Source organism: Antechinus flavipes, chromosome 5 (assembly GCF_016432865.1).
Source record: "Antechinus flavipes isolate AdamAnt ecotype Samford, QLD, Australia chromosome 5, AdamAnt_v2, whole genome shotgun sequence".
Taxonomy (NCBI): domain Eukaryota; kingdom Metazoa; phylum Chordata; class Mammalia; order Dasyuromorphia; family Dasyuridae; genus Antechinus; species Antechinus flavipes.
The window spans coordinates 217,436,910-217,449,658 of record NC_067402.1 but is presented as its reverse complement, the minus strand read 5'-3'; the positions used below and the strand labels follow the sequence as shown (position 1 = coordinate 217,449,658).

The 12,749-nt window shown below is 42.4% G+C and overlaps 1 protein-coding gene and 1 long non-coding RNA gene across 2 annotated transcripts in view; one reads left to right on the top strand and one right to left on the bottom strand.

Annotated features, from left to right (window-relative positions):
• The first annotated feature begins 1,289 nt into the window (after positions 1–1,289).
• LOC127537928 (uncharacterized) lies at positions 1,290–3,422 on the top strand. Its single transcript, XR_007947646.1, has 2 exons — positions 1,290–1,388; positions 2,058–3,422. It is a non-coding gene; the product is annotated as an uncharacterized LOC127537928 (long non-coding RNA).
• CTDSP2 (CTD small phosphatase 2) overlaps positions 3,409–12,749 on the bottom strand; it is a 27,436-nt gene continuing 18,095 nt past the window's right edge. Inside the window, exons 2-8 of the mRNA XM_051961280.1 lie at positions 11,779–11,927; positions 11,485–11,523; positions 10,789–10,890; positions 9,922–9,978; positions 8,281–8,373; positions 7,990–8,175; positions 3,409–7,647 (exon numbers count right to left, since the gene is read on the bottom strand). Coding sequence (XP_051817240.1) covers positions 7,522–7,647; positions 7,990–8,175; positions 8,281–8,373; positions 9,922–9,978; positions 10,789–10,890; positions 11,485–11,523; positions 11,779–11,927 — 752 coding nt within the window. The 3' untranslated portion in view covers positions 3,409–7,521. The remainder of the gene's footprint in view (positions 7,648–7,989; positions 8,176–8,280; positions 8,374–9,921; positions 9,979–10,788; positions 10,891–11,484; positions 11,524–11,778; positions 11,928–12,749) is intronic.

The window sequence follows — 12,749 nt, the reverse complement described above, 5'->3', positions numbered from 1 at the left end:
ATAAGGATTATCCCTATTTTACAGATGAGGAAACTGAGACTGAAAAAACTAAATGAACTATGGCCACACTGCAACCAAGTGTCCAAGAGGGGATTTGAATGGCTGTTTCTGGTGAAGAAATGACTTGTTCAAAGTCTCACAATGAGTTGGCTGACCTCTGGAATCCCAATTTCCATTTCTGTTCTTTTTCTTACCTCTTTTCCCTTTAAAGTCTTGTCTGAATTCAGTGGGGGCACCAAAAGAGATTTCAGATGCTATCCAGAAATTAAGTTCAAAATAGTTCTTTCCTCTCCCCTCTCCATATCATGCCTTGAAGTTGCTTATTTTCCCTATTCTTCCATTAAGAAGTCAGTGGGGTAGAAGAACAGTGCAGGGTCTGAAGAAGTCAGGAAACTTGCCACTTTAACTATAGTGACAGTGTGTGAGTCTGGGTTTCCTCATCGGCAAAAGAAAGAGGATAATACTTGTACTTCTACGTTAAAAGTTGGCTCATGAAGAGAGCACTTTGTAAACTATACAACTGCAGTGTAAATAAATGGCAGTTAATTGTTCTCTCTGACTCCTTTCACTGAATTTTTAAAAAAACCAAACAAAAGCTATGTATGCTTGTTTGAGTCATAAAAGATTCCCTGTGCCCCATGAATGAAAAGGGAATGAATGAAAGAGAAACAAAATGGCAGGGCTGGGCAAAGGACAAAAGGCCCCAGGTGCAAGAAGCAGGCAAGTATGGGGTGCGTTCTTAGTCTTCTGAAAAGTGTAAATTCAGCCCAAGCCACCTGGGTTGTAGGGATGAGGTGCTCAAAATGTGAGGATAGCTAACTCCATCTCCTTTTTGAGTTTCTTTTTTGGCTCCAGCCAGATATTTGGCCCTGGGTTGAAGCAAAGTATTCTTGTTATATGTACTTGCTTATTATTTTATTAAGCACCCACACCTAATTTTGTATTTTTAAATATAAAGACATGGGTTTGACATTTAAACTTGTGATCTAACATGTTACCACTGAGAGAAATAGGAGATAATTCCTTCTCATCTACAAACAGCAAAGAAATAGGATGATAGAGTTTATAAATAAATACACTACACACTAAAGGAAAAGAAACCCTACAGGGATCATTATAGACTCTTGCAATCGATGATGGGATGGGGTATCATGAGAAAACCTAATTGGATAATTTTCTTTATCATTTATCTCGGAAACCAGGTTCGGAGAAGTAGTGTTCTAGGGAAAGCTTTTGAGAAAGAGCATAACCCTTCAAATAGTGAGCTCTTTTCTCTGCTTTTGCTTTAGGTCAGAGGATGGATGGTGATGAAAAACAGAAGCAAAGGAGTCACTAGGTAACTTGACCTGCACCATTTTGCATAGTGTTTATCCTGGACCTAATACCTTGTAAGTAGCAGGTATGAAGTATTTTTCTTTCTCTTTTAAGTGCTTTATTCCTCACTATCCGCCCCCCCCTCCCCACCATCCCCCAAAATAAATATGAGTAGGGAGACAGACAGAAGAGGCTTAATTTTTTTCATCTGCAAATCTAGCTCCAAAAGTAACAAAGCCAACTCTTTAGCAAACTAAAAATGACATGAACAACATATTCTACTGAGAGTTGGTCCTGCTTCTATTTGGAATCATCCTTTGCTTTCAGAAGGCAAATGTTAAGCTCAGAGTCCTAGTAGCCTCAGTAATAGTCTCTGTGAAGGAACCTGGGGAAGGACCAGAGTGGTTGGTTTTCTGTCCTGTTCTCAAAATAACTGCTTCCACCTTCAGCCCTCTTTCACTAATGGCAAATTACTATATAACTTGCTCTGGGAATGGAGGAAATGGGAACCTTTATAAAAACCAAACCAACTAAATTAGGAATGAAGGTTTCTAAGGTCAAAGCAGAGTCAAAGTTTTTGAAAGGAGTATTTTCAAACTCCTGATTTATTCCTTTTAGCCACATGCATTTGAAATTTCTACTTCTATTGCTAATCCCTGTGACTCCTTCCTAATCCTTCCACCCATTTTCAAGGAAGGACTTTCAAGATGAAATTGTACCAACAATTCAATTTTTAAATCTAGAATTCTTGAAGCCCATGATTTCTGCCTACTCCACCTAACCCCACAACAAGGCAACTTCCTGACGTAAGTTACTTAGTACATACATAGTATTTAATTGAATTTCATTTTGTTTTGAACCATCTGCAGTAATTCTTGTGATAAAGCAGATATCCAGGGGATTGGAAGTGCAGCATTAAAAATCAGTGTCCTAAACTGGAGAGATAGCTTTATATATTAAACTGGATTATGGGTGTCTCCTCCCATTACTTCACCCACCCCATCTGTCTCCAACAGAGCTGGAAGACTCAAGGAATCCTCTCACAGTTCTGCCCATCCTCGCCTGAACTTGTTCCATATGTCTTATCAGTAATCCAGTTCATTCTTTACCCTTTATTACAATCTTCTAAGAACTACAAACAAGAAAAATAATTTAAATCTTTCAAGATTTGTATACGATAATTTACCAATAAACTAAACCAGCCTTACCTGGTCTTTTCCCCAGACTAGATTCCTGTCTCACCGTGAGTAGGATGTAGTAATTACCCAACTCCTCCACAGCCACAGAACAGCTCTCTGCCCAGGACAGCTGATCTGACAATGGGTCATATTTGCTTATATTTGCACCTTAACCGCATTTTCTCAGTCCTGGCCAATCAGAGACAGGCTGATCCTTGGCTGGACTTATGAAGAGAAGGCTTTATGTGCGCCTATTCAAAGTAGCAAAAACCAGGAGACTTTTAAAGGCCTCTTTTCTCTTTTAACTCTGTTTCCACACCCTATTCTAATTGATTTTTCTAAAGTGCACAGCCCATCAATAATGCAGGAAGTAGGGTGGAGTGGAAGAGCAGATATGAAATTAGCCATATTATAGATGGGGATACATTAAGCTGATAGATATTGTATGACAGATAGAAGCCAAAACAAACAACAGACACAGTACCAGGAAATCCTGGACTTGCTCTGCTGAGAATAGGACACTGGGAAGCTGGAGTCAGAACATAGCTAGCCCAGCTATCTCAGGGGTAGAGCCCAAAGATCTGAAAGGAAGATGATGTTACTGGGAAAGGGGGTTTTCTCCCCAAACCAGCCTCTCCTTCCTCAGGATTATCCCCACTCTCAGCAGAATGACTCTTTTCAGGGGCGGTAAAGTGCTCGAAATGGCCTGGTGGGGGAAAGAGGTGGGAAAAATTCACATAACTCTCAGGAAAAGCCCGGCATTGAGCCCAATGTAGGTTTTCTAGGCTGTAGTAGTCGGTTGGAATCTTGCTGGCGATGCAGATCTAAATGTGGCATGTCTGGGGAAGGGTGCTTTTTGGGTGATATGTTCATGGTGGCTTGAATACACAACCACAGGGCTATTCCTGGTTGGGTGTTTTTTTTTTTTTTTTTAAAAACCTTTTTATTTAATTGCAAGTAATACAAATATTCCAAAAATATAAACAGACACTTAATGGCGTCAAACATTTCAAGTTTTGGAATAAAACAAATTTCTCCAAGAAACCATTAATCTGTAACCAGGGTAGTCAGAATCCTATAGCACAGGTGATATGGGGTACATTTCTCTCCCTCTACCCTCCAAATCCAGCATTCCCTTAAGTGGAAAAGTAGCAAAAGATTAACTTCCACACTTAGGGTCCTTCTAAGCAAAAAAGCTTGCCTATGAAGTTGGAAGAGAAAGGTGTATCCTCTCTAGGGAAAGAGGTCTGGATTCATTAGAAAAGGGAACTGGCCAACCAGCACCTCTAACAGAATCCAGGTTTGAGTGAGGTCAACTGCTTTTTAAGAACTCTGTTCTGCAGAAGAAACCAAGTCATGAATGAACTCTACAATGATAGTGTAAGATTCTGCAGAAACAAACCAGCCAACTCCCTGGGTTCCCTTTATTCCCAGATACCCTCGAGGCAGTGGGAATTGTATAATGGTACCTAGTGTTTGATTTCCCCAAACCTTACTGGTTCGATAGGAAGGGAGATGCTCTACCCATGGCTTGGGTGTAGAAAATTCTTGAATATGGCACAAGGGGTTCCCAGGAGAAAAGGCATTGGGGCAGGGCAGAGGGCTGGCTACTTTTTTAGACTTTCCATGATTAGCACATCCAGAGTTTCTGGGTTCTTATAAAAACAGTAAAGGTAAATTTACAAGTGTACAAAATAGTCAGCATCTTTGGGAGGCAGGAGGAAGCAAAAAGTCCCAGACAATTCTTAAGGCAAATTTACTCAACAATTAAACATTTGAGTTCATGGTCCAATTCTTAAAAATATTTCAAGTCCAGGACACTGCTCTCTTTGCCTCCCCAGCCTGGGATTCACAGGCCTCTGAAGAACATCTTCTCTACAATGTGCAGAGTTGAGATGCTTAACCCTGACCCTCTCCCAAACTGGCCTTTTGTTTAAAGCTTCCCCCTATGAGAGGGATGTGAACATCAGGCTCTTTCCAAAGAGAAGCCCAATCAGAGACAACTACTGTGTCACTGAAGAGGCAACTAAAAGAACGAAATTTGGCAGAAGGGTGTATTCCTGGAATGGTTTGTCTATGTTTAGGATGATCTCTCTAATGAAGCATTAGCTCTTTAGCTGAGACCTAGTTTAAATGGGGCACCCTGGCTGAGCTCTGCTCACAGCCAGTTGAGGTAAAAAATTCTGGTCACCCTTTGTTGAGAAGACCTCCATTTGCTTAAGGACTCTTGACCTCTTTAAAGTAGGAATGGGAGTAAAGAGTGTATCCAATAGGACCCACCAGGGAAAGAACACACTTTTTCCCCTAGCCCTGGCTCATTCCAAGAGTAAATTTAAGTCATTACTTTAGTAGTAAATCTTCTTGAGAGCAGGGTTCGAAAAACCTGCCAACCTTTGACACATCACTACCCAAACCACTGTTTCAAACTACTTTTGGCTGATCCAGGCTGGCACGAGATCCTGTTCAAATCTGGCTGGGGTGAATGAGTGCGAGTTCTCTAAGGGAACATGCTTCAACTGGGAGACCATGAAAACCAGACAGAGGGGCCAGGATGCATAACCTATGTACAGCTGAGTAAAAATTAATAGCTGTAGTGCAGGGATGCCAACTACATAGGGCTTCCTACGAAAGACAATGAGTGTACATGCCAGTGGGCCAGGAACCATGGATGTTTGTCATAGGACACTTAAAGGGCATCTGAGAAGAGGTAACATAGAAATGTCAGCAATACCCTTCCTCCTCTGCCTTCTTTTGAACCACACTTAGGGCAGCAAGTGCCTTGGTGGCACAAAGGGGGACCAATATAGAGGGTAAGGAATGTCTTTCAGCACAGCCATCTTTCATTATTGCTCATGTATGCTGCAGGAGTTTGATGTTTCAAAACTCCTAATGGCAAAAACAGGTGGGCTTGGACCAGATGTCAGGAACGTTTTCACTATTGCTCACTCAACCTTGAGAAGCTAGTAGTTAATAGCCTGGAGGTAAGGAGGATTAAGTTCAAAATCTACTCCCTTTCCTCTACCTCTGTGATAGCTGGCCTTGGAATTTGGCATTAAGTATGGGATTGATAATAAGGGATTGTTTTTTTTTGGTTGTTGTTTCAAAGGTTTCTGTCAGCATCCAGACTCACCCTCCATTTATACTCTCAGAATCAGTCTTAGGAAATGCTGCCACAAAGAGAAAAAGGACTCTGGGGAAATTCTGCTCTATATCTACATAGCTTTTGGGTCCCATGGCACCATCTTGGTATAAAATCAAGGAGAAAAGAAGGAAACCTGACAACAACCATGGAGGGACTTAGAATTGGCACCAAAGATTAGGATAAAGGGGTATTATAACTGTAATGCACACGAAAATACAAAAAGCTGCTCTCCCCTTGATCTTCTCATCCAGTTGGCCATTTCTTGAAACTCTCCCCACCCCCTCCTCCAAGAAAGCATTTCAAAGTCAAAAAGAATGTCAGGGGGAAGAATCCTAAGTTTTAAGTGTACTGTACCTGAAGCAGTGTGGAGTTTCTTCAGGGAAAGGTAGGGAATTTGGCTCCTAATTACCTCTTAGGTGATCTTCCTTTAGGTTCCACACCACACCCATTCCGGCAGAAGCCAAGGCTATAGCAGAACGTGATTACAAGACAGTGCTGCTTACTTGGGGTTTACCTTATGAAATCCCAAAAGTGCTTCCCATTATATCAGAGCTCTCCAAACTTAGAAAAAAAAATCTATTTTGTTCATGTAACTTACTAAGAATGAATGCTTTTTTAAAAGAGTCCCTGACATCATGCAGATTCTGAAGTGCATACTGATTTTGAAACCTCACACCTGAGCATGCCCTGGCCTCCCTTCCTTTTCTGTTACTACAGCATTTGCAGGAAGCCAGCGCACCACAACAAAGAGAACCAATTGTTGGTTCTTGCTATTTATTTCCCATCTATAGGACACAGGTGTGTCCTTGAGGCTGCCCATGCAAAGGCCTCACCATCCTATCCCTTCCCAAATTCAACTGCTTGAAAGATGAAATGGGAAAGGATTCTGCTCAAGAAATTCAAAGAGTTTCCATGGCATTATAATTGCTCCTTCCTGTTCTTTTGAAGAAAGATCCCTGAAAAAAATCATTCTCTAGACTTCTCTCAAGATCTATAATCTGATCCATGACTCAAGAGTAATAGAGATTCTGGCTTTCAAAATTCCTCTTGAGGACTAGGAATAAGCTTCTGACTCTCATCTCCCAATTTTTAGAAGGAAAAACTTTAAAACAGAGGCTCATCAAATGAAATCAATTCTCTGTCCTCCTTTGAGCATAGGGGAGATAGCTTGCCCGTGGTTTCAGAAATGTAATTGGGATGTGAAGTAGAGGGAAAGGGCCCCCCAAGTCCCAGGCTAGTAGGACAGGCAGGAGCTCTTGGCAGTAGTGGCCCCTTGAACCTGATGCTCATGGCCATGTCTGTGAGGCCAAGGTATAGGCTCATAGGATGTTTTAGAAACCATTTTTTCCCAAGCTCACCACAGGTCCCGAGCAAAGTTTTTCAATAGTGTGCATTTGGATCTGGTGCCAGTTTGCCTGCATATTATGCTGAGAGCAGCATATCCCCACCTCCTTGGCACAGGCCATGCATACTAGGAAGACTCAAGGTTTGGCAATAGAGCACTGAATGGTCTTTGTTCCCATGAGAGGTCAATGGCTCTTGGATTGATTCTCTAGGGAGATGAGCTCTGGCTCAGGGGAATTTGAGCCTTGATCGTTCGACTCTTCCCCAACCTGAATCATCGTATCAAGGCGAGAAGGTGTCGGTGTCGTACACATACACACATATACATGCTCATTAGTGTGTCTCTCTAGTGCCCAGTTCATGGAGCAGGGGGTACTAGTTGTCAGCGGTCTGCTGTTTGCCCATATTGTCATCTAACCTGCCCTAACTCACTTTACAACTGTTTCTCCCTGCTTCCTGTTTCCGCCATCCCTTCCTGGCTGATAGCGAAGGCACAGTGTGTCACAGTCCCCTGCAGTCCTAGACTCTGGGGAGCTTGAGAAGCTATGGTGCCCTCAGCTGTCCAAGGCTGGTATAGACATCTTCTGCTTCACTTAGCTCCTCAAAGATGGGGATCAAATTCAGCAGCTCTGTGTCTGCCATGTCGTCAAACCAGGATTGCACAGGCACCTGTGGAAGAGAACCAAGCAGAATGAGGTGGGCAGAGGTGGACAGCACCTTGGATTTCTGGTGGACAGTTCAATGCATTCAGGATTTCCACCCACCCTCTCTCCAATGTAGGTGATGTTAGCCTTTCTAAAGTTAGGAAAGGTCACCTTTGGAAGTTACAAAAGGACTAAAATAACCTTCCTGGGTATGCCATAAGCTCTAGAAGATAAATTTCTCTGACTCTCGACACTGCCTTTTCCCAGATCAACTTATCTTACACAGGATGTAAGCCTATTAAACCCTTCTCCTCCATTTTAACTATTAGCCAAGGGCTGTGAAGAACTGAGACTCAAGTGCACTCACTGCATTTTCTGGGTGGAAGATGTATGAGGCAGGAGAATTGTCTAATATCAGGGTTTTTCTCAGATCTCTCCCTAATCGGCTGAGGTCCTTGACATAGCAGCCCTGGTGGAACACGCAAGACTCCCGGAAGAGGCGGGCCCGGAACACACCACACTGGTCCAAGAGATCGGTCACAGGGTCAGCATACTGAGTAAAAAGAGGAAATCTCTGTTTGGCTCAGCCCTTCCTTCCCTGTGTACCCCAGGTTATCTAGCAGAGGCACCTGTTGCCCTCCACCCTATCCTAGGATACCTTGGCAAGGCTGGCAGTGAAGAGGACACACTCAAACAATTCCCCCATTCGCCTCAGGAACTCATCCACATAAGGCCTCTTAAGCACATACACCTGGAGAAAACCAGAGGGAACTGTGAGAAGGGGGACACCCAAGTCGACTGACTCTTTCCCCAACCTGTTCCAAAATACATGTGCTAAGACTTCACTTTTCCTAAGCAGCTGGGCTGCCACGACCACGGCTAGGCTGATCAGCATCACTCACCTATTATTTCATCACTAGATTTCATCTGTCAGCTTGGGCCAAAACCATTTCCATGGCTCAGGGTAGAAAATGAAAACACGGTGGGCAAGCATTAGGGGAATGTCTTGGAATGCTTGCTTCTGGCAGGGTGCAGTCAGCTGCCTCCAGAAACAAGTAATCAAGAATAGGCCTGCAGCTGGACACAGCCTATCCTGGATTACTTGAACCTGGCTGCAGCCTTTGCTGGATCTTTCCGTATTCTTCAGCTCTGGTAGTACAGTCTGTTGGAGTCACCAGTAGGCAAAAAGTGGCCTTGCTCTTAAATTCCACCTCCTCCAAAATCATTCCAGAATTGATGGGCAAAAATCCCCATTCTTGCTCCCAGTGTTTCCTCTTTAGAAGTTCACTCCTTTTCTCCAGCTGTTCCTATTAAGTACTTATCCTCTCGTCCTCTACCCCTAGAACATTTATCTGTGGCTTCTAAGTACATCTAGGTTTAAATGTTTTTACTTTTGCCATCCGCATGTTACAATTAGCTATAAGAGCTTACAAAGTGTCAACTGATCTCTGCTTTTCTTCTTCTTCTGCAACTCATCTTACACAAAGAGTAGCTAGAATGATGTTTCTGAAAAAGTAATTATATTACTCCACAGCATCCTACTGTACCCAGAGCCTTTCTTCCAAAGCTGGAAAACCTCACCAGAGTGATTCTTGCTACTGTGTAACATGAAACTACAAGCCAGTATGTTCATTCTATAGAAGCACATTGTTCCACAAATGCCATTTTGTCAGATTATGGCAGCTTCCTCCTTTTTTCGATGAAGTACCACACCCAGCTCTTTTCACCTTCATATTCCATTGGAAGGTCTTCTCCAGAAATCCATCTCTCAATTATTTCCTTTCACTTTTCATTACATCACTCCAAGTTTGTATATTCCTTGTCCCATGTCTTCCTCTGTGTGGTATTTTGTATATGGCCAGTCTTTTTTTTTTTTTGAGTGTATTCTATGCTCCTAGTTTGAGGGCTCTGACAGTCAGACGAGGTCTCTTTAAGGCTCCTAGGATGCCTAGCTGACCAAAGGAGATGGCTGAAGTGCTTACATAGAACCAATCCCAATAAAATGGGTAATAAAAGCATTGTCCTACCATGACAATAATCATCAGGAGAGCCTCATCACCATCTCTAAGAATGGTTTTCTTTGCATTCTCAATAGGCCATAGGGACATCCGTTTCTACTGTGAAGTCTGTCCTGATCCTTCCAGATTTTTTGACTAGTTATTGCCCTGGCCAGACAGGCAGCCTGATAAATTGCTGATCTTTAGTTTACTCCCACTAACATATGTTGCATATACCCCCTGATCCACAGTGATTTCTGGTCCCAGGCCTCAAACCCATCAACATGCAGGGTCTTGCTTACCTGGTGTGTTGTTCCCTCAATCTCCACAGGCACTATAAAGTCAGCATTGTTGATTGGCTAGAAGAAAGAAAAGTCAAGGAAGGGGTCAACCTTGCAGAAAATGAGAAGTCCATTCTCAGTGAGTCTTGGTCCCATTTTGGACTTACTGATAAAAATGGCAAGGAAGTTCTCTGTCATTGTTTGATAAGATAAACAAAAGTGGAAAATGCTACTCATACTTAAAACACTGCAAACCCTACAAGCACTTTAGCATCTTCAAACTGGTCTAGGAATACTAGGCCCACACTGCAACCACCCCCATGTTTGCACCTTCTCTTTTATTTTCCTAGATAGAAAGTAGGATGTTGTTTGAACACCTGGAAACCTAAGGAAGATTCTTTCTCCTTCTTCTTCCATAAACTAAGGAGGGGATAGCTTAATTACATACATTCACTAGGCTCATCCTTTGCCAGACCTTTCTCCTGTGTTGTCTTTCCCTCCCTTCCTGATAATTTTGCCAGGCTCACTTAACACCAATATTTAGGTGAAACTAAAAGATTCTCACGAAAACTAAGAGAAAGGAAAAGAGAGGAGGACTTCCTCACCTTATTTATATCCTATATTCTGAGTGAGGGTGACTACCCTCAGGATTAGGCTTAATGAAGGGTGAGTTACTTCCAGCTGTGTATTTGGCAGTCAGAACTTGTGAATGTGAGATACTCTCCAAGGGGAGAACCTCCTTCCTGCCTGCCTGTGCCTCTTAATCGCCTACTAGGTGTATAACACTCTTCTAGTCTCTTAACTTCTGCCTCCACTATTCTTCTCTATATCTTAGTAATCATGCTAAGTTGAACATAGGAATAGCAAGAGGGTGAGAAGTCAGATTACCTTAAAGGAACTATGCACGAGGGTCTCATCCAAGTCAATGACCACGCAAATTCTTCCTTGATCTTCTTGCGTTACCTCTGGAAGCAGGCATGTTCCTGGGATCTGGAAACAAATTCAAGCTGCTATGACTTTTCCAAATGAGAAAATTAGGCTCTTCTCAGGAAAATTGGGAAGGACAAAAGTTTAACTGGCCTAGAGAATACTCTAGGATCCACTCAGAGAAGGGAACCCTTACAAGATAAAGGAGCCAAAGAGAATACTGGATAAAGAATTAAAAAAAAAAAAAAAAGGTTTTCATTCCAGGAGCCCATTATGTATTAAAACTCTAGGCAGAGCAGATTCCTTAATTTCCTAATTGCCCCAGAGACATGGTCTATCAGGGAGGAAACTGAAAATTTATCCTTGGGAAATGAAATTGGCTACAGAAACAATCACCAGTTTAGCATGAGGACAAAGCCATCAATATTAAGATGGAAGGATTTGTAGCATCAGTAAAAATACTTGGCTCCCTGGATTCCCATGGAAAAGGAAGTAGTCTTCACCCCTATAGTGTACCCAACTGTCTTAAATCAATCCCCGAAAGCCAACCCTAGGGATTTTCTAGCTTTTTAATAAAGCTTTCCAAAGGACAGGAAGTTGGCCTGGGCATTTGATTTGACTCAGGGCCATAATCATAATGGCATTGTTAGAATTTACCTGGTAAAACTGGTACTGAAGACACTGGAGCAGATCGGACTAGGAAAAAAAAGGGGATAAGTTTCAATGAAAGAAGCTCCTATTTTCCTTTTTTTTTTTTTTGAGAGATCATCATTTCCCAATCATACGACAGTCAATGAGGGACATAAGTGGGTTAGGGAATTATGGAGTCAAGGCAACAGTGGCTGAAACCTAGCAGTCATGCGAGAGAATTAGAAACCTGCTTCTGTCTTCTTCAGGCAATGTTTTTACATTCTCATGGTCTTTTCTCTACCAGTCTCATCCCTATATTACCTTGGCAATGGTGTTGGTTTCCTCCTTGTATGAGACAAGCTCACTGCTGCAGCTTGACTGACCAACATGTTGGGAACTGAAGCAACAGAAAAGGGCTTTAAAGATGTTACGTCCACGAGGCTTCTTGGGAGAGGACTTGGAGACCAGACCTAGAACAGAGAGGTTGACAAAGTGTGGAGCTGCAGTATCTAGATACCATTCTTCCCATTCCTATGGGATGCCCACAATTACGCAGTCTCTTGTACTTATTTATTGCCCCAGCAGCCTCATTCACTGGGTAGAGAAGTTTGAAAGTTCTGGTGCAAGTGACTGAGGTACAGAAAGGATTTGCTCTTAATTCTAGAGAATAAAACCAGCATAGAACAGGGTATCCTGGTCTCACATTGATGTGCTACTTTACCCTGAAGCTGTGGCTTCTGGCACTCAATACATTGAAGCCATCCCCAAAGTTACATTGATGAAGACCAAAGGAACAGCAGTAGTTGGGAAGTTCAGGTCCTCACACAAAATCATATTTTCCAGCCCATTAGCTGATTTACCCAATGTCTCAGCAACATCAGGCTTTAAAAGCCCAGAAAAAACCATGAACTCTGAGTATCAAGCTTTATTTTTTCCCTCAAATCTCCTCCATAGCCAACTTTCTTGGAAGATGCAAAACTAACTTTCAGGTACATACATGGATCATTCACTTGCATTGGCTATATACAGCAATTCTTGGGTGCCTTCCTCATCTTTGCTCAGCAGACTGTTCTTTTACCACCAAAGCAACTTAAATTTGAGGAATGCAGTTAATTTAACATTAGATTAATCAGAGTATTTATTATCTGCAGGACTAACCCAATAGTCCAATGGCTCTCTTGCTGTCACTATCTTTAATGCATATATCTGTCCTACCTATGTCTGCCCAGCCTCTGTAACCTCTGTCCATTTCTTCCTTAAATACACAAGGAAGTCCACTTTTATATGCCAGG